Source organism: Eptatretus burgeri, chromosome 11 (assembly GCF_056783735.1).
Source record: "Eptatretus burgeri isolate ZD-2024b chromosome 11, Ebu_testis_v1, whole genome shotgun sequence".
NCBI classification, from domain to species: domain Eukaryota; kingdom Metazoa; phylum Chordata; class Myxini; order Myxiniformes; family Myxinidae; genus Eptatretus; species Eptatretus burgeri.
This window is the reverse complement of record NC_140971.1, coordinates 85643691-85667689: the sequence shown is the minus strand read 5'-3', so window position 1 is coordinate 85667689 and position 23999 is coordinate 85643691. Positions and strand designations below refer to the sequence as shown.

General features: G+C 42.6%; 1 protein-coding gene across 1 annotated transcript in view; it reads left to right on the top strand.

Annotated features, from left to right (window-relative positions):
- The window catches only part of LOC147017525 (uncharacterized), a 107715-nt gene that overhangs the window by 60553 nt on the left and 23163 nt on the right, over positions 1-23999 (top strand). The window contains exons 3-4 of the mRNA XM_085847241.1: positions 22799-22881; positions 23844-23984. Coding sequence (XP_085703367.1) covers positions 22799-22881; positions 23844-23984 — 224 coding nt within the window. The remainder of the gene's footprint in view (positions 1-22798; positions 22882-23843; positions 23985-23999) is intronic.

Sequence of the window (23999 nt, the reverse complement as noted above, 5' to 3'; positions counted from 1 at the left end):
GTCACGTGGTATGGCGGCCATATTGGATTTTATCCAAAACCTAAAAACATCTTCTTCTCCAGAAGGGATAATCTGACAGCCTCAATCTTTTGCACACATTTGCTAAGTTCGATGTTAATGTGAATTTGTTAATTTGGTCGAAATCGTTACATAATTAATATGATTTAAAATGATGCCGATTCGCCTCATTAAATATGCAAAATATGCAAATGAGAGTTGAAAAAATTTAATGACAAAAAATTTAGATAGCACATAAACAGGGGACTCCCAATATATTTATACGATGTCTGTATTTGACCCCAGTGAGCCCCCAGAGCCCCCCAAAGTTGAAAATGACCCATTTTTTAAATGTCATAAAATAAAAACAACGCTTGGATGAAATTCAATGAAACTTATCCATTTAATAACTCTCCACCTGACGATTATACTTTGAAAATCTTGATGACGTTGGTCACGTGGTATGGCGGCCATATTGGATTTTATCCAAAACCTAAAAACATCTTCTTCTCCAGAAGGGATAATTTGACAGCCTCAATCTTTTGCACACATTTGCTAAGTTCCATGCTAATGTGAATTTGTTAATTTGGTCGAAATCGTTATTTAATTTATATGATTTTAAATGATGCCGATTCGCCTCATTAAATATGCAAAATATGCAAATGAGAGTTGAAAAAATTTAATGACAAATTTCGATAGCACGTAAACAGGGGACTCCTAATATATTTATACTATGTCTGTATTTGACCCCAGTGAGCCCCCAGTGCCCCCCAAAGTTGAAAATGACCCATTTTTGAAATGTCATAAAATAAAAACAACGCTTGGATGAAATTCAATGAAACTTATCCATTTAATAACTCTCCACGTGAAGATTATACTTTGAAAATTTTGATGACGTAGGTCACGTGGTATGGCGGCCATATTGGATTTTCTTCAAAACCTAAAAACATCTTCTTCTCCAGAAGGGATAACACGATAGCCTCAAACCTTTGCACACATTTGCGAGGTTCCATTGGAATGTTAAGTTGTTAATTTCGTCGAAATCGTTGCATAATTTATATGATTAAAATGATGCGGATTCGCCTCAATAAATATGCCAAATATGCAAATGAGAGTTGAAAAAATTTAATGACAGATTCTGATAGGCCTTGAAGAGGGGACTCCAAATATGTTTACGCTATGTCTGTATTTTACCCCAGTGAGGCCGCAGAGCCCCCCAAAGTTTAAAATCACCCATTTTTGACATGTAAAATGAAAACCAAAGAAGATAGACAAAAAGTGACCACAAATTCTGGAAGATATTTTCACGTTCTACAAGTTCGCCATTTACATTAATATGCAAATGTGGAGTTGTTGGACTTTTTTGGGGACTTGAAAATTTGTCCAGCCTCGATTTGTCCAACGTGAAGTTTCTTTCTCTATCATGTATTGCTATGGGCTTTTCAATCCTTCATTGAGATAACATGAGGGACCCTGTAGCTGGACCCCATTGCAGACTTGAACTAACTTTCTAACTCAGAAAACCCATATCATGTGACAGGGTGATGGTGTTGAAATTTGTTAAAATGGAGGCACGCCTTGAAGCCCGGGATTACTGGTTTACCAGTTTTAATTTTATTTGTATTTGTTAATGCTGAAGTGACGGGTTGTATAATGAAAGATCATACAAAAACGGGAAACATGTTGCAAAATAATATTGCACATTTTCAGTGAGCCAGCAAGCAACCACCCAATGCACTGCAGAACAAAGCAGGGCTAATGCAGGCGAGTGGCTCCTGAATATTGTTCAAGTCAATCGATATACAGTATTCAGTGACAGTGGAAATATTGTCGAGTGCTCGTCAAGTGGCTTAAGCAATCCACCAAAATGGTTGATAAGGAATGGCTGACTTGGCAAGCGATTAGCGATCGCTGATGCGTCATATTAAACACACATCTCCCTGAGACATCCGAAATGTCATTCTCTGTCCGAATTAGACAAACACTTTTTTAGGAGTCAGAACTGCTGCTAAGTTCATTTTGGAGCTTAAATGTTGTAATTCAGCTCAGTTTAAGAGATTCTCGAGGTTGTGGCATGCGCTGTGTGGAAATGAAATATAGCCACAAATGATGGCATCTCCAGGTGTTTATAAGCATTGCAATGCATCCAGTGATTTGTAGGTATGATGATCAAGCACTCAATAATATGAGTGAGGAAAGTGAAAAATAACTTTATCATTAAGAAATTGTTCCAGCTTGTTCCAAATCGAGGCATGGTTGAGGAGGCCAAAAAATGGCGAATTAAGACCCCTTCGATTGAGAGTGAGGTGTCCGAGGATGCGCCTGATGAAGGATATAATTAAATAAGGCCGTTAATTGTCTTCAAAACGGTGTTTTAATTAACCCAAACACCCAATTTTTACTCATGCATTCCCTTGGAGTTCCCTTTTTATGGATGCAAAGTTTGAGGCTGCTAGGTTTGGAGTTATGGAGGGGAGACACACACACACACATTTGCTATAATAGAAGATAACCAGACTCTTTGGCATAAAGGTTGGAGCATCTGCTCTGAGTCTGCAAGGTTGGCAATTTGATTCTGACTGGCCGAATCATATGAAAGACTAAAGACAGCTCTGTGCTGATTTCTTCCTTGACACTCAGCACAGACTAACCGCATTGATTGGCCCTCCATGGGGAGGAGGAAATTCCTCATTAATTGCCTCATTCTGTGTGGAGAGAAAGGCAATATCATCAATTTGGCGTCTCTGGTACCCAGAGTACCCTGGGAAATGACCCCAAACTCAGTGGATGTGTTTGAAGTCAAGTGCAGCATTGGCTCATGTATTGGTCTATGTGTCTGTGTATGGTTAGTGTGTTCCGCTCCTCTATGAGCGTGAGTCACCCCCTCCCATGAAAAAGGTGGAGGCACTTTCACTCGTTTGAGCCAGCTTCAGGGTTTTTCAAACACAACTCTATACTACTGTGAGATACCTCGTATGAAAGGAAGTTACAAGGAGAGGCTTTCTCTCTGTCGCTCAGCATCTTGTATGCAATTATTAAATATTATTATTATCCAGTATATTGTTTGGGGGGGGGTGGGTGGTTACAGGCCCCAGGGAAAAAATACTGTTCCCATAGTATTCCCAGGTCTGAGACGCTTCTATAGCGGTATTTTACCTGTTATAAACTCAGGGCATGAGTGCTATCACTACACTCAATTTAGTCCATCCTGGTACTCTAGCATGTGAAAATGAAGTGGCACAGGCACATCCAAGCACACACACACACACACACACACACACACACACACACACACACCTACTTTATAAGGCATAGAGAAGCCAAGAATTATCCTGGCTCATGGGTGCCGAGGCCAATTTTTCCCCTGGGTTAGAGCACCCACCCCGGGAGTCTGCATCCTTGAGTGATGGGTTAGCTCAGCAGCAGCATATGTGCCTCGTAGGCCTTAGCCCATCCCTTTAGTACCCATCTTAAGTTGCCCTGGGGGAATGAAGAGTCAAACACAATGTGTGACTTGGCAGTACAGTACACGTTGAACAGATCAAGTGCCAAGGCAGGTTACCCCTCCTAGTCATTGAAGAGCCAACTGGGTTCTTATCAACAATCTGTTGACGACATTGCAATTCCGCTGAGACGAGCTGAGTTTCCAGAGGTTGAGCATCACTATAAATGTATTTCCTAATTCACCTTGCGACTCGAGTAATTAATTAGTATAACAATTGAAGTACAAGATTCATTAAAAGAGCTCATACATGTCTACTAAAAGTATAACGAAATGAGAAATTGTAACCCAGGCAAAATGGGCCGAATGGCCTGTTGTGGTGATGTTTCATTACATTCCTACATCCAACATAGCAAAGACTCTTGTTGTCACCGATTTCAATAAGTATGTACTCGTCAATTTAGCCAAGGAAACTTTGATGAATGAATGAGAAAAGAATAATGAATGAATCACCAAAAGAACACTGGTTGGATGTGAAAGAGAAAAGCGCTAAGGGGTCATCTGACTCACTTGATTGCGTGGATGGGCGCAGCTGCACACTGCATGAGGGATCAATGGGAAGCCCCAGCAGGCTGGAGCAGCTGCCATGTGAAGCACGCAGTGCACCATTATAGACAGGAGGAGGGGTCCTGTAGAGAGACTGCAGTGAGAAAGACAGTGGAAAATAAAATAAATAGAAACATCGGTGTGTTGCACACTTGAGGTCCTCATCAAAATTCCAATGGCTGAAAATATTCCATGGTATCCAGCTGATGGGTTATTCCATGCAATTAAACCTTCATTCTTTCAACTTCACTTCATTGTCATATTTTAATTTCGAAAAGTTTGCTACTACTTGTCTACCTAGTTGGCTGAAGTGCCCTGTTTAATTTTGTAGATTTCACTGACGTGTGATAAATGACGAACTACTGCTTAAACCGCAATAACAAAAAAAAATAACCACCCAATTATTTGGTATCGGAGTTGAGCTGAGATTGAGGTTGGGCAGTGTTGATCATCACTCTTACATGTAGAACCCCTCCCTGGAGCCCCCATCCTCACCCACCCGCTAACCGAGCTCCAGATTGCCACTGCACACTCGGAACTTAATGCAGGCAGCATCCATCTCATCATGCCCAAGGTAAAATGAATATTTTGCACGCAGTTGAACTGTATGGGAGTATGATTGTTATTTTTTAAAAAAATTATTTGCAAGAGTGTTCATCAAATTCAAGTCTGCAGTTCTTTAAATGTCTTGTTTGATCTGCTGCAATGTCATAGAAACGATTCAAAAAGTGTATGCGATGTGCATCCAGGGTTCTTCCCAAATACACACTTTCAGTGTACCCTGAGCATCCTGGTACATATTGGCAATGGAAGAGTGCCAGCATTGATAGACTTCCTATTGAGAAAAATTCTGCGTCGCTCGGATCTCTTCCTGCGTCACCTTTGAGGCTGCGCAAATAAAATGCGTTAAAGCTATGCGCTTGGGTCACGTTTCAGCCGGATAACAGCAATGAATTGCTCACGGCTGGGTGCGGATAAGATGCCAAATTAAATCTGCTGGATATTCATCAAGTTAAACAGGCCGCTGTACTCGGCAGGAAGGCCAGACGTGATCCGAGGGTGGTGTTAGAGGACAAATGTGAAATGTGAAGCACATTAGACAAACCGCCTCCTGACATCCTCCCTGAACAAGATCAGTTGGGCAAATTGGACGAAATTTATGCAAAGCTTATCTTGGGTGTTTGCGTGGGTGAAAAATGACACACCTACTGACTCAATGTTCTCTAGACAGTGTCTGGGACCAAAAAAGCATCTGCAGCAAGTATGTGTAGGTGTATCATTTTATATAATTGTTCTTCTCGCGCTCGTGCTACTACGGCTTTGTCTGACTTGCTGTTGACAAGTGCAACGTTGGGAGGTTCAAGTACTAATGAGAGAGGCACACTGGTAGAAGTCAAGTCATTTCCCTCGAGGTTAATCATAATTTAACACTCTTTGAGTGATGAAAACTGAACAAGCAATAAAAAACTGTTTTGTTCATCAAGGTGTTTAAATGATATCACGACTCAGAAACACCTAAAGAAGGGATAATAGGAGAAACAGCCATATAATGCCAATTTTAAAAGTGAAAGACAAGATAATTTTTTTTTTAAGTTGAGAAATACTAAATAGGAGCTCAATCTTTTCTTTATAACCTAATATGAAAAAGGAAATGCAACTATGTCTTGCACACATTAGTGTTCTTTTACAAAACATAGTCAAATTCAGTTGGTTGGCTGTGAAATAAATGTGATGTGCGTGTGTGTGTGTGTGTGTGTGTGTGTGTGTGTGTGTGTGTGTGTGTGTGTGTGTGTGTGTGTGTGTGTGTGTGTGTGTGTGTGTGGGTGTGTGTGTGTGTGTGTGTGTGTGTGTGTGTGTGTGTGTGTGTGTGTGTGTGTGTCAATGATTGGCTATCATTTTTTAAATTGCGCATCAAACGTGTGTTCAGATGATCATGTACGAGATGTGATGTTTCGACAAATTAATGGGAAATTCACTCAAGTTGCCTTTGTTGTTTAAAGTTGCATTCCCCCCCCCCCCCGCCCCATATTGCTCTGGAGAGTCAAATATTTGACAAAATAATGATTCTACTATTAATTTGGAATTGCTCCCTGGCTTTGACACCAATACAAATTTTTATTGCAGATCCCAGGCATCAAAAAGCTACATATATAAAACAAACATTCAAATAGAGCACCTCACCACCATTAGAGCATTCAAATAGCATCAGATGTGGCAATACATGTGAATTCTTGCTCCCATGACGGAAGACGCCATCTGAAATTTTACCACCTCCATCCCCACCCCGTTTAGAATCCCGTGCAGACTCGGGCAACTTTCTGGAATCCAACAAGTCTCGGTTTTTGAAATCTGCTCTTTCTACAACTCTATTGAAAGGTTCATCCTTACAATTGTCTTGTACATACAATCTACTACTGTCCATATTTATGACTATTTTAATATATGCCTGGTGTTGGCTTCATGGTTAGGGTGGTTGGCTTGGGATCTGGGGATCCTGAGTTCAAATCCTGCTTGGCTGTTGATTTGTTGAATAAATACCAGGTGGGGTTGCCTGTCATCCTTCTGAGGTTGGCAAAATGAGTGCCAGCTTGCTGGTATCCTGTGTCGGAGTGGCAATCCATCCAAAATTGTGCCCAACAGCCAAGGAGACTGCTTAGGCAGCACCAATGCTCTGCAGATAGGATGGTCCCACTTAATGTATGGATGGATTTTAATTTATCCACAGTAACAGGAATATGTATGCAGTTGTGAAGTGACTGCTTTTGAAAGTGGATTGACTTAATTTGACTTGATACAACATTGTGTTCACAAATTATTACAAAATATTGAAAGAAGTGCCAACTAAGTTTAGGGCTGCTTTGGTGAAGTGATGATTGGTGGAGAGTGATTGATAGAAGTTGTTGAGGTTAATAGTAGGAGTGTTAATAAGAGTTGCAGAGAGAAACCTTGATGAAATAATAATCAAATTTTGATATGGAGAGAGGTTGACCTTGTAGAGGTTAGCCTTTGATATTGAAGGTGAGAACTTGAGAAGGCCATGTCCTGCTATTTAACCCTCTGGCTGAAATAATAATGAGACCTGAATTAGTTGTTTCATGGTGTTGTCACATTTTCTGTGAACCAGTGGAACTTCATTTTAGAAAGAAAAATAGTTTTGATTGCATTTGTGCAGCAGATATTAATAATAGGATCTTCACTTGTCATAAATCCTGACATAATTCTCTCCTATCAAGCCAGGAAAAGAAGGCATGTGGCAAAAGCTCATAGGAAATTCTCCAACATGTGTGCTTCTTTTGAGTGTTATTTCAAAGCCTTTTAAGATCAGGGCCGGATTAGTTTTGACCTCCACTTTGACATTCCAGCTATGCCTGGGGAGGGTCTCAAGCCAAATGAAATTGTAGTTCGATGGAAACACGATAATTACTGTTGTTGTAATCATGGTGTTTGGTGTTTACATCCGGTCATCCATTGGAGTGTTATAGCATATTGATTGACATATGAATATATTTTTACGTTTGTGGGGGGTGGGATGTGGTATTAGATATTCACATAGACCAGATAGGAATGTATAGAGTAATATGGTTCGTGGATGGGTAGTTAGCCAATCTCAATGGTTGGGTGTGTCAGTGAGGCGTGTCAAAGTCTGAGGAGGGTAACAGCTGAGGAGAGCGAGGACAGAAAGTGTGAGTTCTGAGGAGGACAACTTATTTGAGTCAGCACCATGAAGTCGAGGGGGAAAAGGGGATCATGCGAGTTTGAGGAGGTTGTGCTGCCTGCCTGCCTCTGCCTGTTTTTGTCTGCCTGGTGCTTTTTCTCCCCATCGTCTGTCTTGTCCTGTTTGTCGACCTGCCCATGTGTCTTCGTCTCCTCATTGTCCTGCTCATCGTCTTATCGCCTACTCGTCCCTGCTACCACCAGAGCTGAGCCACCAGTTTTGTCCCTTTCCGGGCAGTGGCTGAATCTGGTGTGAGGTGCCTTCATTTCTTCAGGTTCATTTTATTTATGTTCTACATGATTATTTATATCGATTCCATGTTCCCCTTCTCTTTCCCACCACTACCCGCTATCGTATCCCTCCACCGGTCAACCATCCCTGAGTTAATGTTCGTGGTTTTGGGAATAAACAAATTGGTTTTAAAAGCTTTAAGGTTCTTGTGCTTCTCTTCATGACCCGCGCATGTGTTGTTCACCATTAAATCGGAACGTCTCCACAGGAGTTAAGCCATTCGGAACATCGTGGGATTTTAACCTCCTGCCACGAAGAGCTCGACTTGTTTAGCCGTCGACACTACAACATATATATATATATATATATATATATATATATATATATATATATATATATATATATATGTATATATACACACACTTTAGTGAAACATCAAGAAGATTGTTCTTTACAGCAGTAGCAAAAAGTAATTTGGGAGAGCACCATGGCAATGATGGGCCAAATGGCCTCTTTATTTTCTTCTTTAAGGTCATACAGGAATGTGCAACCCCTCATTAGACTCAGTATTAGTCCCATAGAGACTGTGGGCTCTTTGTCGTTTAAGTTCCACTCTGCATATGGAATATAAATATTTAAATACATTTTATTTGGTTCGATTCCGACAGAGAGCTCCACCCCTTTCTCCACCAAGGGAATTACCTGACATATGACCCTTGATCGCTCAAAGCATCATGATTTCATGTTTTTACGTCCATTTTATGAAAAATTCAAAGTTTTTATAAGGTTGTCCTTCAACAAGTGAAAATGATGCAGAATACCAAATTTGGGAGACATTGGCCCAGGGATTTGAAAATGTGTAAGGAACAAACATATATATATATATATATATATATATATATATATATATATATATATATATATATATATATATATATATATATATATATATATATATATATATATATATATATATATATTTCTAACCACTTACTGACTGACTGACTCACTGACTCACTTATATTAATGTTCGGAACCTTCTGGGTGATGTAGAGAGCTGAAAGCGTGCCAACAGACATCGAAGCCGATACACCAGGAAGAATCACAGAACCGTTGGAAAGCATCCAGAAATGAAAATATAAATAATGAAAAAAACATGCAAGTGAGCAACCCGAGACAATGGGGAAGCATGGTTCATTATTGCTTACAATGTGTAAGCATACTCTGCTCGTATGTTTATGTATATTGTTACGGAAATGGCCCTTATTGGACTAGTAAATATAGGATTAGCTCAGATCCCCCATTAAATGCATGTTTAGCGAGGTTGTTTGGTAAAATGGACGTCACATGTGTGTCGGGAGGTGTAGGATGCATGTTTTATTGTTCGTACAGTGGTGGTGTGCCAAGGGCTCCTTCTTCTTCCGACCCCATCTCGGACAAGGCCCTGCCCAAGTCGGCTGAGAGGGTGTGGCCAAAAGGAGGAAGTGAAACTGAGGGGAGGAGTTTGTCGGCTTTGAAAAGGGGGAGGAACCAGTGTCTCGCAGAGAGCGAACGAGGACCTGGTAAAGAGAGAAAAAGGGGTTCAGTTTGGAAAACAGTCGGGTTTTTGAGGCGTACTCGGGGTGGCTTCGAAGCGAGCGAATGAAGGCTTGGTAAAAAGGTTCAGTATGTGGAAACAGTCGCTCTCGAGGCGTGTTCGTGTTACGAAGTGAGCGAACGAAAGAGAAACTGTGGGAGAAAAAGGGTTGAGTGTGTCGAAACAGTCGCTCTCAAGGTGTGCTCGTGTTTCGAAGCGAGCAAACGAAGGAGGGACAATGTTGGATCTGCCGGGAGAGACGCTGAGCCTGAGCGCGCCGAGTCTGCATTTTTGGCAGTAAGAGAGGCTGCCTGCACGTCAAGTCTACCTTTTTGGGCAGGGGGAGAGGCAGCCTCCATGTCGAGTCGGCGATCGACTTATGAGGAGGTGATTCTGCAGTGAGAAAAACGGCAGCCGGCTTTGAGAGGAGAGCGTAGAGAAGGAAAGAAAGGTGATTCTGCAGAGAAAGAAACTTAGAGGACGGAGTTGAGAAGTCGGGCTTCGAGGCGGGAAGGCAAGAAAGGAAACGACGGAGCCTCTGATGGTCCTTGCTCACCTCACGGCTCGACACGTTTGCCGATCCGTTTGCCGGAGCCCAGCACCTCGATTTGGGCCTTGTCTGGTGAACAGGCCAGGCCTGGATTTGTGTGCTGGACCTTGGGAGAGATCGGCTGAGGCCCATCGTTGATCTGGCGTTCTTGTGCCGTCGACCTTATGCGGGGTCAGAGCGCGCGGAGACCGCGTGCGGTGTGGAAAAGAAAGAGTATGGCGCCGCCATCTTGCCACGCGGCGCATTCGAGCTGGGGGCTCGAATCTGTGGACATCCGCTTGTTGCGAGCGACATTCGTGCTTTTGACACTGTCTTCTCGTCCATGAAACATCACCAAGTACTCTGTCTTGCATGCATGCTGTCTGTCTGTCTTTGTCTATACGTTGTTTAAGGCATATCTCTGCAGGGACCCCCCTCAAAACCTGTAGTCCATAGTTCCCTTGTTAAGAACGGGTTAAAGATTGTTAATAAAAACATTGTCGTGAATGGTTTGCTTGTGTCGTGTTCTCTGATGTTCCCAAATAAATCTGGTTGGTTTGTATGAAGTTGCCGCTATGGATTAATTCGTGTCACGCCGAGGAACGATCCGTTCGATTGGCATATAAAACCAAAATGGTTACAGACTGGCAGAAAACGCTCGGCATCTGACACAACCAGTCTGTAACCGGGGTTCTATTTCCCCAACTGGTAAGGCACAAGGATTACGTTGGTATCGCGATTGAAGACGCATGACATAAGGTCTGTGCCGAGACGGCCACGTTATAAACCCCAGAGACGGCGGCGGTGAGGGTGGCGCCAAGAGTCAGGCGAGAATCCCACCACCCCGGATCCGCAACAATATATTTGTGCAGTGTCTTTGTTGTGTTGTGTTGTCCTGTGTTGTCATTAAACTAAACTACTCCCTCAAACTTTTGTGAAATCATACCAAACTTCTGGGCTGCATCTTCCTCTCCTGTGTGTACGTCTACTAAGAGTATTTTTTAACTTTTGAAAAAAAAATTTTTTTTTGTTGTTTTTCTTGTTATTTTTTGGGAAAAACACTTTTTTAAACTTGAATATTCAACTTCAATTGCTTATAAAAATGTATTTTCACAAATATTACAAATTAATTTGCAATGTAAATGTTTGAATTCTGCTTGATGTGAATCATAAGAACATGGCAACTCGCGTAATTATCCTCAGTTTCTACAAGCCTGTTTCTTTAGCAACGTGTGGTGAGGTGTTTTTAATAACATGGAGGTGAGGAGTTTTGAATACCATGGTGGTGAGGTGTTTTTAATACCATGGTGGTGAGGTGTTTTTAATACCATGGTGGTGAGGTATTTTTAATACCATGGTGGTGAGGTGTTTTTAATAACATGGAGGTGAGGTGATTTTAATACCATGGTGGTGAGGTGTTTTTAATACCATGGTGGAGAGGTATTTTTAATACCATGGTGGTGAGGTGTTTTTAATAACATGGAGGTGAGGTGATTTTAATACCATGGTGGTGAGGTGTTTTTAATGCCATGGTGGTGAGGTATTTTTAATAACATGGCGGTCAGGTCAGGTCAGGTATGGGAGCATGTGCCAGAACAGCGCGTCGCTGCGTCCACTTTCCGCCGGTACTCCAGGGGCCTCCGTCTGGCCATCCCCCAGGCAGATTCCAGGCCCATCCCCATCTCCTTGAGATGATGGTCAACCTGCTGCAACCATGAGGCACGTGGTCGGCCCACTGGCCTCCTCCACTCATGAGACTCCCTCGCTGAGAGAATCTGGTGAGCAGGATCAGCGTCAGGAAAACGAGCCACATGTCCATACAGCCGCAGCTGACGCTCACGGACTATGCAGGTAACAAATCTCATCCGAGTCTCTCTCAGCAACCGCTCGTTGGACACAAAATCCGACCAGCGATAGCCAAGGATTCTCCGAAGAGACCTGGTACCAAAGGAATTAAGTCTCCGTCTCAGATCCTTGGTCAAAGTCCAAGTCTCGCACCCATAGAGCAAGAATGGAAGTACCAAGGACCTGAAGACTCGGACTTTCGTCCTCCCGCACAGGTACCGGCAGCGCCACACCCCATGATCCAGTGAATCCATGACTCCCCAGGCCCGACCCAGACGCTTCTATTGACCTCCGGCTCACAACCTGCGGAGACATGAATATCACTGCCAAGGTAAGTGAATCTATCCACGACCTCAACATCCTCACCACAAACAGACACAGACAGGACAGCAGCATCCAAGATGTCACCGAAAGCCTGGATCTTTGTTTTGACCCAAGAAATCCGTAATCCCAACGGCTCCGACTCCTCATTCAGCACCTCGAGGGCCCCCAAGAGGATGTCTAAAGTCTCCGCAAAGATGACTGCATCATCTGCAAAATCAAGGTCCGAGATCTTGACATTGCCAAACGATGCACCGCAACTTGATCTCTCCGACATCCTCCCAAAAATCCAGTCCATACAAGTGCTGAAAAGTGTGGGGGCAAGTACACATCCCTGACGAACTCCAGTAACAACTGGAAATAAGTCAGAGGCGGTACCACCACACTTCACAGCACTCTCAGTACCAGAGTAGAGTTCAGACATCAGATCGATCAGTTTCGGGTGGCACCCCACGAAGACCAAGAATCCTCCAGAGGACATCCCGATTCACTGAATCGAACGCTTTACAGAGATCAACATAGGCTGCAAGCAGCCCCTGCCGAAACTCTCGTCTGCGTTCGGTGAGGACACGAAGTGCAAGGATACGGTCAATCGTTGACCTCTTTGGTGTAAAGCCTGACTGCTCTGGACGCTGGTGCTCAAGCAGATGGTGGCGAACCCTATCAAGAATTATCCGAGCAAAGACCTTGCCCGGCACTGAGAGCAGCGTCACCCCTCGGTAGTTGTTGCAGTCTTGGCGATCACCCTTCCCTTTCCAGAGAGGGACAACAAAGCCCCTCTTCCAGTCAGTTGGGATGATGCCTGTGTTCCAGGCAGAGCACAAAACTGCATGCAACGACACGAGTGCAGCATTTCCACCAGCCTTGAGAAGTTCGGCATGGATGCCACAGATCCCTGGAGCTTTGCCCCGCTTCAACTGGTTCACCGCAGCCCGTGTTTCACAAGCGATGGTGGACCACAGTTGATTCGAGGGTCAGCACCAGGGATTGTAACACCCTTTTCGGCCAACTCGACAGCTGGGGGATCAGCCTGGTACATCCGCTCGAAGTAACCGGCCCAGCGGGCCTTCACTTCAGACTCCTCTGTCAAGAGCCTACCCTCTCTGCTCGAACTGCAGTGCTCCGAGGGATGGGCTTGGATGAACGTAATGCGCGAATTCCCCTGTAAGCGGGACGAGAATCACCTGTCCACAGGTGATGCTCTACCCTCACAGATTCCTCGCACATAGGCCTCCTTGTCCACCCTCAGTGCACGTACAGTTTTACGCCTCAGCTCCCTGAACAGCTCAGCTCTGCCATTCAGCCTGGCCCTGCGACTCTGGTCAATGGTATCCAGTGTCCCTTGAGAGACAAAATTCTTCTTTGCCCTGCGGTGAACTCCAAGGCATCCACCGGCAACATCAAGGACGGTGGTCTTGAAGGTGTTCCACAACTCTTCAGGACCCCCCAAAGCACCCAGACCCCCCAAGTGTCCACTCAGCCTGTTCGCAAACTCCTCAGCTACTCTCTCATCCCTGAGCTTGGCAACATCCAGCCTAGGCTGGGATGGTACCATTCTCCAGGATTTAAGGTGCAGCTTTAGAGTTGCTACAACAAGCCTATGGTCAGTATTGAGGAACTGAGCACTCCGGTAGACCCTGCAGTTCTGGATCATCCTCCAACGACCGTCAATGAGGACATGGTCAATCTCCTTTGCCATACCGCCAGCGTTGGAATACCAAGTCCAGCGATGAGCTTGCGGGCGCTGAAACCATGAACCAGCCACCCTAAGTCCATGACTTCTTGCAAAGTCAAGGAACTTAGTGCTATTCTGGTTCATAGTTCCTGACCCATGGGGACCAACACACACCTCATAACCATCCCTATCAGTTCCAGTCGATGCATTGAAATCCCCCAAGACTAGAAGTGTATCTCGTCTGGGGCACTGATCAACCATAGACTCGAGTGTGGCGTAGAATGTGTCCTTCACGGTAAGATCACTCGCCTCAGTCGGAGCATAAATAGAGACCAGGGAAATGACACCTAAGGAGTGACGAATCCTTAATCTCATAATACGCTCGTTGACCGGTGTTACCTCAATTATCATTGGGGTCAGCTTATTGGACACAGCTACAGCAACTCCTTGGGTATGGTAACCATCAGAGTGACCAGACCAATAGTAGGTGTAACCACCCACCATTATCTCGCCGCAATCCGGTCTCCGAACCTCAGAGAGAGCTGCAATCCCGATGTCCAAACGCTTGAGCTCAGATGATAACAGAGACAGGTGATCATCCTCTTAGGGATAGGGACATTCCAGGCACCCACCCGAAGGGACCGCCTCAGGTTAACCCAAGGAGACCGCCGTCTGGTGGACGACACCTCAGCACCACTCCGACACACTCTCCCGCAATCTGACCCAGGGATGTTACCCCGTGGTTTCCCTCCTATCAAAGATTGGGGTCCCGAAGGCTTTGCCCCAATCCCATCATCCGGTGAGCTGCCCTGCGAAGGGAAGCTGCACAGGAGGTACTCCCACGGAGTGGGTTTTCAGATTTTTTTGCGTTTTTGCGTTTTGCGGAATGAAGCGTTTTACAGTGGCCGGAGTGCAAATCCTGCCACCAACCTCCTAATAAGAAGTAACCCAACTGCAGGAGGACGTCCGCAGACACAGTTGGGCACTAGATATGGATGGCCGTTGGCTCACAAGGAGCTCCTCCGCCCTTTGACAGGTTTTGTTTTTAATCCTGCTGGGTGTCCATATCCAAACACCCTCCTCACCAGAAAACCTGGTGGGGGAGACGGTTTAGTCGCCGACAACCCGACCATGGAACAGGTTAGTACAGGTTTACATGGTACCTGTAGCAGGTCACAGATCGAACCTGACCTGACGAAAACCTGACGAAAGGTATTTTTAATACCTTGGTGGTGAGGTGTTTTTAATGCCATGGTGGTGAGGTATTTTTAATAACATGGCGGTGAGGTGTTTTTAATACCATGGTGGTGAGATGTTTTTAATACCATGGCGGTGAGGTGTTTTTAATAACATGGCGGTGAAGTGTTTTTAATACCATGGTGGTGAGGTGTTTTTAATACCATGGTGGTGAGGTGTTTTTAATACCATGGTGGTGAGGTGTTTTTATTAACATGGAGGTGAGGTGATTTTAATACCATGGTGGTGAGATGTTTTTAATACCATGGCGGTGAGGTGTTTTTAATAACATGGTGGTGAGGTGTTTTTAATACCATGGTGGTGAGGTGTTTTTAATACCATGGTGGTGAGGTGTTTTTAATACCATGGTGGTGAGGTGTTTTTAATACCATGGTGGTGAGGTGTTTTTATTAACATGGAGGTGAGGTGATTTTAATACCATGGTGGTGAGGTGTTTTTAATAACATGGAGGTGAGGTGTTTTTAATACCTTGGTGGTGAGGTGTTTTTAATGCCATGGTGGTGAGGTGTTTTTAATGCCTTGGTGGTGAGGTGTTTTTAATACCATGGCGGTGAGATGTTTTTAATACCATGGCGGTGAGGTGTTTTTAATAACATGGCGGTGAGGTGTTTTTAATACCATGGTGGTGAGGTGTTTTTAATACCATGGTGGTGAGGTGTTTTTAATACCATGGTGGTGAGGTGTTTTTATTAACATGGAGGTGAGGTGATTTTAATACCATGGTGGTGAGGTGTTTTTAATAACATGGAGGTGAGGTGTTTTTAATACCTTGGTGGTGAGGTGTTTTTAATGCCATGGTGGTGAGGTGTTTTTAATGCCTTGGTGGTGAGGTGTTTTTAATACCATGGCGGTGAGGTGTTTTTAATAACATGGCGGTGAGGTGTTTTTAATACCATGGTGGTGAGGTGTTTTTAATACCATGGTGGTGAGGTGTTTTTAATACCATGGTGGTGAGGTGTTTTTATTAACATGGAGGTGAGGTGATTTTAATACCATGGTGGTGAGGTGTTTTTAATAACATGGAGGTGAGGTGTTTTTAATACCTTGGTGGTGAGGTGTTTTTAATGCCATGGTGGTGAGGTGTTTTTAATGCCTTGGTGGTGAGGTGTTTTTAATACCATGGTGGTGAGATGTTTTTAATACCATGGCGGTGAGGTGTTTTTAATAACATGGAGGTGAGGTGTTTTTAATGCCATGGTGGTGAGGTGTTTTTAATAACATGGAGGTGAGGTGTTTTTAATGCCATGGTGGTGAGGTGTTTTTAATAACATGGAGGTGAGGTGTTTTTAATGCCATGGTGGTGAGGTGTTTTTTATACCATGGTGGTGAGGTATTTTTAATAACATGGAGGTGAGGTATATTTAATACCATGGTGGTGAGGTGTTTTTAATACCATGGTGGTGAGGTGTTTTTAATAACATGGAGGTGAGGAGTTTTGAATACCATGGTGGTGAGGTGTTTTTAATAACATGGTGGTGAGGTATTTTTAATACCATGGCGGTGAGGTGTTTTTAATACCATGGTGGTGAGGTATTTTTAATAACATGGCTGTGAGGTGTTTTTAATACCATGGTGGTGAGGTGTTTTGAATACCATGGTGGTGAGGTGTTTTTAATAACATGGCGGTGAGGTGTTTTTAATACCATGGTGGTGAGGTGTTTTTAATACCATGGTGGTGAGGTATTTTTAATACCATGGTGGTGAGGTGTTTTTAATACCATGGAGGTGAGGTGATTTTAATACCATGGTGGTGAGGTGTTTTTAATACCATGGTGGTGAGGTGTTTTTAATACCATGGAGGTGAGGTGATTTTAATACCATGGTGGTGAGGTGTTTTTAATGCCATGGTGGTGAGGTGTTTTTAATAACATGGAGGTGAGGTGTTTTTAATGCCATGGTGGTGAGGTGTTTTTAATAACATGGAGGTGAGGTGTTTTTAATACCATGGAGGTGAGGTGATTTTAATACCATGGTGGTGAGGTGTTTTTAATACCATGGTGGTGAAGTGTTTTTAATACCTTGGTGGTGAGGTGTTTTTAATGCCATGGTGGTGAGGTGTTTTTAATGCCTTGGTGGTGAGGTGTTTTTAATGCCATGGTGGTGAGGTGTTTTTAATGCCATGGTGGTGAGATGTTTTTAATACCATGGCGGTGAGGTGTTTTTAATAACATGGAGGTGAGGTGTTTTTAATGCCATGGTGGTGAGGTGTTTTTAATAACATGGAGGTGAGGTGTTTTTAATGCCATGGTGGTGAGGTGTTTTTAATACCATGGTGGTGAAGTGTTTTTAATGCTATGGTGGTGAGGTGTTTTTAATAACATGGAGGTGAGGTGTTTTTAATGCCATGGTGGTGAGGTGTTTTTAATAACATGAAGGTGAGGTGTTTTTAATGCCATGGTGGTCAGGTGTTTTTAATGCCATGGTGGTGAGGTGTTTTTAATACCATGGAGGTGAGGTGTTTTTAATACCATGGTGGTGAGGTGTTTTAATGCCATGGAGGTGAGGTGTTTTTAATAACATGGTGGTGAGGTGTTTTTAATAACATGGAGGTGAGGTGTTTTTAATACCTTGGTGGTGAGGTGTTTTTAATAACATGGTGGTGAGGTGTTTTTAATAACATGGAGGTGAGGTGTTTTTAATACCTTGGTGGTGAGGTGTTTTTAATAACATGGTGGTGAGGTATTTTTAATAATGTCGTGGTTACGTAGCAGTGAGGTGGTTTTAATAGCATGGTGGTGAGGTATTTTTAATAACGTAGTAGTTACGTAGCAGTGAGGTGTTTTTAATACCATGGTGGTGAGGTATTTTTAATACCATGGTGGTGAGGTGTTTTTAATACCATGGTGGTGAGGTATTTTTAATACCATGGTGGTGAGGTGTTTTTAATACCATGGTGGTGAGGTGATTTTAATACCATGGTGGTGAGGTATTTTTAATACCATGGTGGTGAGGTGTTTTTAATACCATGGTGGTGAGGTGATTTTAATACCATGGAGGTGAGGTGTTTTTAATACCATGGTGGTGAGGTGTTTTTAATAACATGGTGGTGAGGTGTTTTTAATACCATGGTGGTGAGGTGTTTTTAATACCATGGTGGTGAGGTGTTTTTAATACCATGGTGGTGAGGTATTTTTAATACCTTGGTGGTGAGGTGTTTTTAATACCATGGTGGTGAGGTATTTTTAATAACGTAGTAGTTACGTAGCAGTGAGGTGTTTTTAATACCATGTTGGTGAGGTATTTTTAATACCATGGTGGTGAGGTGTTTTTAATACCATGGTGGTGAGGTGTTTTTAATACCATGGTGGTGAGGTGCTTTTAATACCATGGTGGTGAAGTGTTTTTAATAACATGGAGGTGAGGTGTTTTTAATAACATGGTGGTGAGGTGTTTTTAATAACATGGAGGTGAGGTGTTTTTAATACCTTGGTGGTGAGGTGTTTTTAATACCATGGTGGTGAGGTACTTTTAATAATGTCGCGGTTACGTAGCGGTGAAGTGGTTTTAATAGCATGGTGTTGAGGTATTTTTTAATAACGTAGTAGTTACGTAGCAGTGAGGTGTTTTTAATACCATGGTGGTGAGGTATTTTTAATACCATGGTGGTGAGGTTTTTTTAATACCATGGTGGTGAGGTGTTTTTAATACCATGGTGGTGAGGTGTTTTTAATACCATGGTGGTGAGGTTTTTTAATACCATGGTGGTGAGGTGTTTTTAATACCATGGTGGTGAAGTGTTTTTCATAATGTGATGGTGAGACATTTTTAATACATGGCGGTGAGGTATTTTTAATAACGTAGTCGTGAAATGATTTTAATACCACCTCACCTCACCACCATTAATACCATGGTGGTGAGCTGTTTTTATTAATGTGGTGGTGAGGTGTTTTAAAAATTTTGTTTCATATTTATCATGAGAACGTAACAACTCACGTACAGTCATTATCCTCAGTTAAAACAAGCCTGTGCCTCTGTAGTGACGTGTGGTGAGTTGAGCGTAGCAAACCGATCCACAATCCTGTATTGTCACTGAAATTTATGTTGAATCAATTCTTCCAAATTAACTACATTCATCACTGAAGAGATCAAACTAAACACTGTTATAGTTGAAGGAGGTTACATGTCAGGAGTACTTGCAAAAAACATGTACAAATCAAAATCACTGGTTGTAAAAGTATTCAGCCCCTTCGGTCAGTACTTGGTGGAAGGACCGTTTGCAGCAATGACTGCTCTGAGTTTGTTTGGGGAGGTCCCTCCCATATTTGCACAGTGAGATGGTGAAATCTTTGCCCATTCTTCAAATGAAAATTGCTCTCGTTCTGCCAAGTTTGGGGATCGTCGATGGATTGTAATCTTGAAATCTCACCACAAATGTTCAACTATGTTCAAGTCAGGACTTTGGGCCACTCAAGAACATTTATTTTCTCTTATTCAACCACTTAATTGTGGCTTCAGCTTTGTGTTTCAGATCATTGTCCTGATGAAACGTGCATCTCATACCCAGTCAGATTCATGGCCGACTCAAGCCGGTTTTCATCAAGGATTCTCCTGTACTTTGCATCGTCCATTGTCCCTTCTATCCTGACAAGCTTGCCAGTTCCTGCAAATGAAAAGCAACCCCATAACATGATGCTGCCACCAACATGCTTAACAGTAGGGATGGTGTTGACTGGATGATGTGCAGTATGTGTTAGGTTTGCGTCAGACGTAACACTTTAAATTTAGACAAAAAGGTTCAATTTTTGTCTCGTCTGACCACAAAACCTTTCTCCACTTGCCTGCAGTATCATTAAGATGCTTTTCCACAAACTCCAAATTAATGTTTAGATGTGTCTTCTTCTGTAATGGCTTCTTTCTTGCCACCTGTCAATAAAGGCCAGCTTTGTGAAGGGAACAGGATATTGTTGATGAATGGCCACTGACCCCCATCTCAGACAAAGAGCCTTGCAGATCTTTCAAAGTCATTGTTGGATTTACAGTGACATCCTGAACCAGTTTCCTGCTTGCCCGGCTCCTGAGTTTGGATGGATGACCTGATCTGGGTAGAGTCTGGGTGCTATGACACGTCTTCCACTGCTTAATGATGGATTCCACCGCACTCAAAGGGATAATGAGTGAATTTGCAATCTTCACATAACCCTCTCCTGAACAGTGCTTCTCCACCACTTTATGTCTGACTTCTTTGGAAAGCTCCTTGGTCTTCACGTTTAATTTGTTGGTTGACAAAATAAGTTGCACCTTAAAACTCCTTAGATGAGTGGGGGAGCTTATTATTTAAGTTAAACCACTGATTACATACAAGTGAAACCCATTCAACTTATTTTGTAATCTTTCAAACAAATAATTTGCTCCTCAAGTGATTTTGGGTTAATTAGTCAAAGGGTTTGAATACTTGTGTAGCTGAGAATCATCTGATTTTCTCTGTTAATCAAACTTATTCACACTTTATCTGCATTTTTTAGCTTTATCACTTTGGAGTAGTTTGGGAAGACTTTGTATTAAGTTTGATTTGAAAGCATCATGAAGTAAGCTCAGGTGGCATCAAAATGTGAAAACTTGGTCAGGGGGTGAATACTTTTGCAGGCCACAGCAAATACACACACTATACAGTGTACAAAAATCAGGGAAATGTCATAAGCAGATGCACACACATGACCCGATTGAAGTAGTTATCGATACCACACCAACAAAATAATTAAAAAGCACAAATATTGACTCCAACAAAGGAAGCTCGCCAATTAGGAAAACTTTTTTTTGTCATGGCAAAATTCTGATATTTTCCTGCTACCAGACTGTCATTTATGGTCGTGACTGTTGATCTCCCAGGCTTGGTGGTGAAGTGGATAAATTAGGCCTTGTTGCATCACTCTCATTAATTTGAGTTTAATTCCCACGGCTGTTTAAAAATCTGGTTAAAATAGGAGATCAGCACCACTGGTTTGTTTGTCCAGAGAAACGCCATTACGGTGCACTTCCACCTGCATGTTGCTCAGTCGGTCAATATCTCATCACTCTGTCATGTGTAACTCTATAGCTCTGTCTACAATGGACGCAGTCTTAAATGTGGACATGCATCATCAGCATCAGCGTACAACAACAGCTCTCAACTATGTGGAATACATCAAACATACAGTATGTCATGACTTCACATTGGTTATTCTCTTCGAGCTTCCATCTTGACAAATTTCTTGCTTTTTAAAAAATATTTACTGTTATAACCAATGTTATTAAAATGTACATTTACATTGAACCTAAGTAGAAAAATATATACATCTAAAAATTTTTTTTTTAAAGTGACAAGACACAAGCAAATCGATTTTTTTTAAATTACGCAACAGAGTATTCATCTCTGTGAAGGCGAGTGTGTCGGTCTATAATCGGCAGACATTGTAAGCAACGGCTTTCTTCAAGAAAGTTCATGCATGTGTTTTCTGCCGTTGTAAACCAGGTGGGGCTGATGCTTCATACCCTTTTGCTCTGAGGAAGGACTAACGCTCAAAATGGCAGCCACACCTCGTTTACCACGGTAGTAAACATGTACTCTTGTCAGCTTTCAGTTGATAAAATCCATTTTTATTTTGCACGACTATGGAATACCTCCTTTTGCTGATTGTGCATTTCATTGTGAATTGCAAAAAGAGTGGAAAATTCAATAACTTAGCCACTGGGGTAGGTAAGGTAAGGGTTAAACAGTGCTCCGCATTGCGGTGCTGCACACAGACAGGGCGGAGCTACACCAAATCTGGCAACCCAAGGGGCCACTGGGGATCTGGCACAACCAACACCACCGAGTCGACTTGTTTTATTTCCCATTATCACCACTTCATGGCAAAGCCCTATACATCAAAACAATCATTCGTTTTTATCAGTGTTGAAATGCACAAGCAGCTCAGTGGGTGATCTGGGCAGAGAAATCACATGAGGACACAACAATTAGCACAAGAGGGGTGTCTGGAGAGGCTTCATGTTTACGATTTTCAATTCTCCATATGTTTGTTGGACGACAATACAAACAGCAGTGGGATGCAGAAACAGGGGATATTTAGACATCGATAGATATGTCGGTAGACCGATTATGGAGAGGAAAGAATTGCCAGTGAGTGGAAACATTGTTATACATATAAAGAAAGCCTCTGGAGTAGAGATCTTTCGTCATGTCTCCTCAGCATTGACCTCTCCACCATGCAAGTACCTTTGTGATCTTTTATTTATATAAACAACATGCTCAGCAGCTCAATGGTACGCCCGTGAGTCTTTAACAACTCACGTTATAGGGCATTGAATAAATAATGTATTTGTATACTGTGCTGTACAAAAATACATGAATATAAAATAAATGTATCATCTTATCACTCAAGTCTTTAACACAATAAAATAATTATTTAATTGCTACCTTCTGTCGTATTACTTTGTTGATACAACTTACTTTCATGCTTCACTGGCTACAAAGTTGCAGATAATTGAATTTCCCATCCTTGACACAATGTAGTCAAAAACTTCACTTCATGACTTTTACTCTTATAACTGGAGCCGAAACAATGAGAATGTTTTTTTTGTGTTAATAGAAGTTTTGATGTATCATCCTTGTTTTCGTCATTTCATAGGACAAAAGACCCTTGAGCATCACAGCAGTGACCTGGAAACCGTTGCCTTGCTGAACCCTTCATCAGAGGCTGTTCATGAGGAGGTTTGTATTACAATTCCACCTTAGTGATTGAGTGACTCAAGTCATGCCATTTTAAAATTTATAGATTAATTTAAAAAGCAAAAACATTTTAACATTCATAGATGATAAACATTAGATTATCAGGCCATTTTACGACCGTGTACTCCTCCGTTGAAGATATTGCAGTGGATATGATGATGCAATCAACACGTCAACACCTGACCCAATCAACCTGACCCAGCTATAAACTGTCACCCTGGTGTTTCACAGGTAGTGTGATTCATCAATGTTTGTGCCATCCGTCGGATGGACGTTAAACGGACGTCCCATTCGCCAGCATTCGTTGCTGGACATTAAAGATCGCATGGTGTCCTTCTTGAAGATTCGGAGAGCTACAGTATCTCTGGCACCATTAGCAAATTCCAAAATTCCTGTGCGAACCAGCAGAGGGCACCGCATCAGTGACACGGCCGTCAGCCAATGATGCTACACCACAGCCTTGTGCTGCATACGAACAAAGATCTTATTATTAATGCTTGCAAGATCAAGGAACATGGAAGATATAGACAAAAGAGGATGATAGACCAATGTGCTGATAACGTGAGCGTAAAGGGAAAGCAGAACCAAGTAACACAGACAAATATCAATTGAAGGACGTATCAGAAGGCAGAAGAAAACAAAACATTAACACAAACAGGTATCGCAAGGAAGGGACACATGTAACTGAGTGGCACATGAAAATGCAGGATAGCTAACAAACAGCGTAATTGTAAACAGGGAAAGTTATAGGTACATGGCAGTGAGAGCTCAATAATGTTGTGTGAGCTTCATAATAGATCAGAATTTGTGAGATTTTTTTGAATTTACCCACCAAAAACAGGGAATTCATCTTCTGTAAGGTAACGTTTCAGTTGCATGATTTGATTCCCTCTCCATGAATCTTTGTTTATTTTTATTTCTGCAGTTTTTACCTTTATTCTCAGGTGCGGACTTTACTTTCTTCTCCGGCTCCACAAAAACTTCTCCTTCTTGTTGGGCCTTACCTAGAGGGTTCTGGAGCACTTGCTCTATCGAAAGGAACATTCTCCTGCCAGGACCTTCAAAATCTCATCAACGAGTGCCAGGTATACCCTCAATGC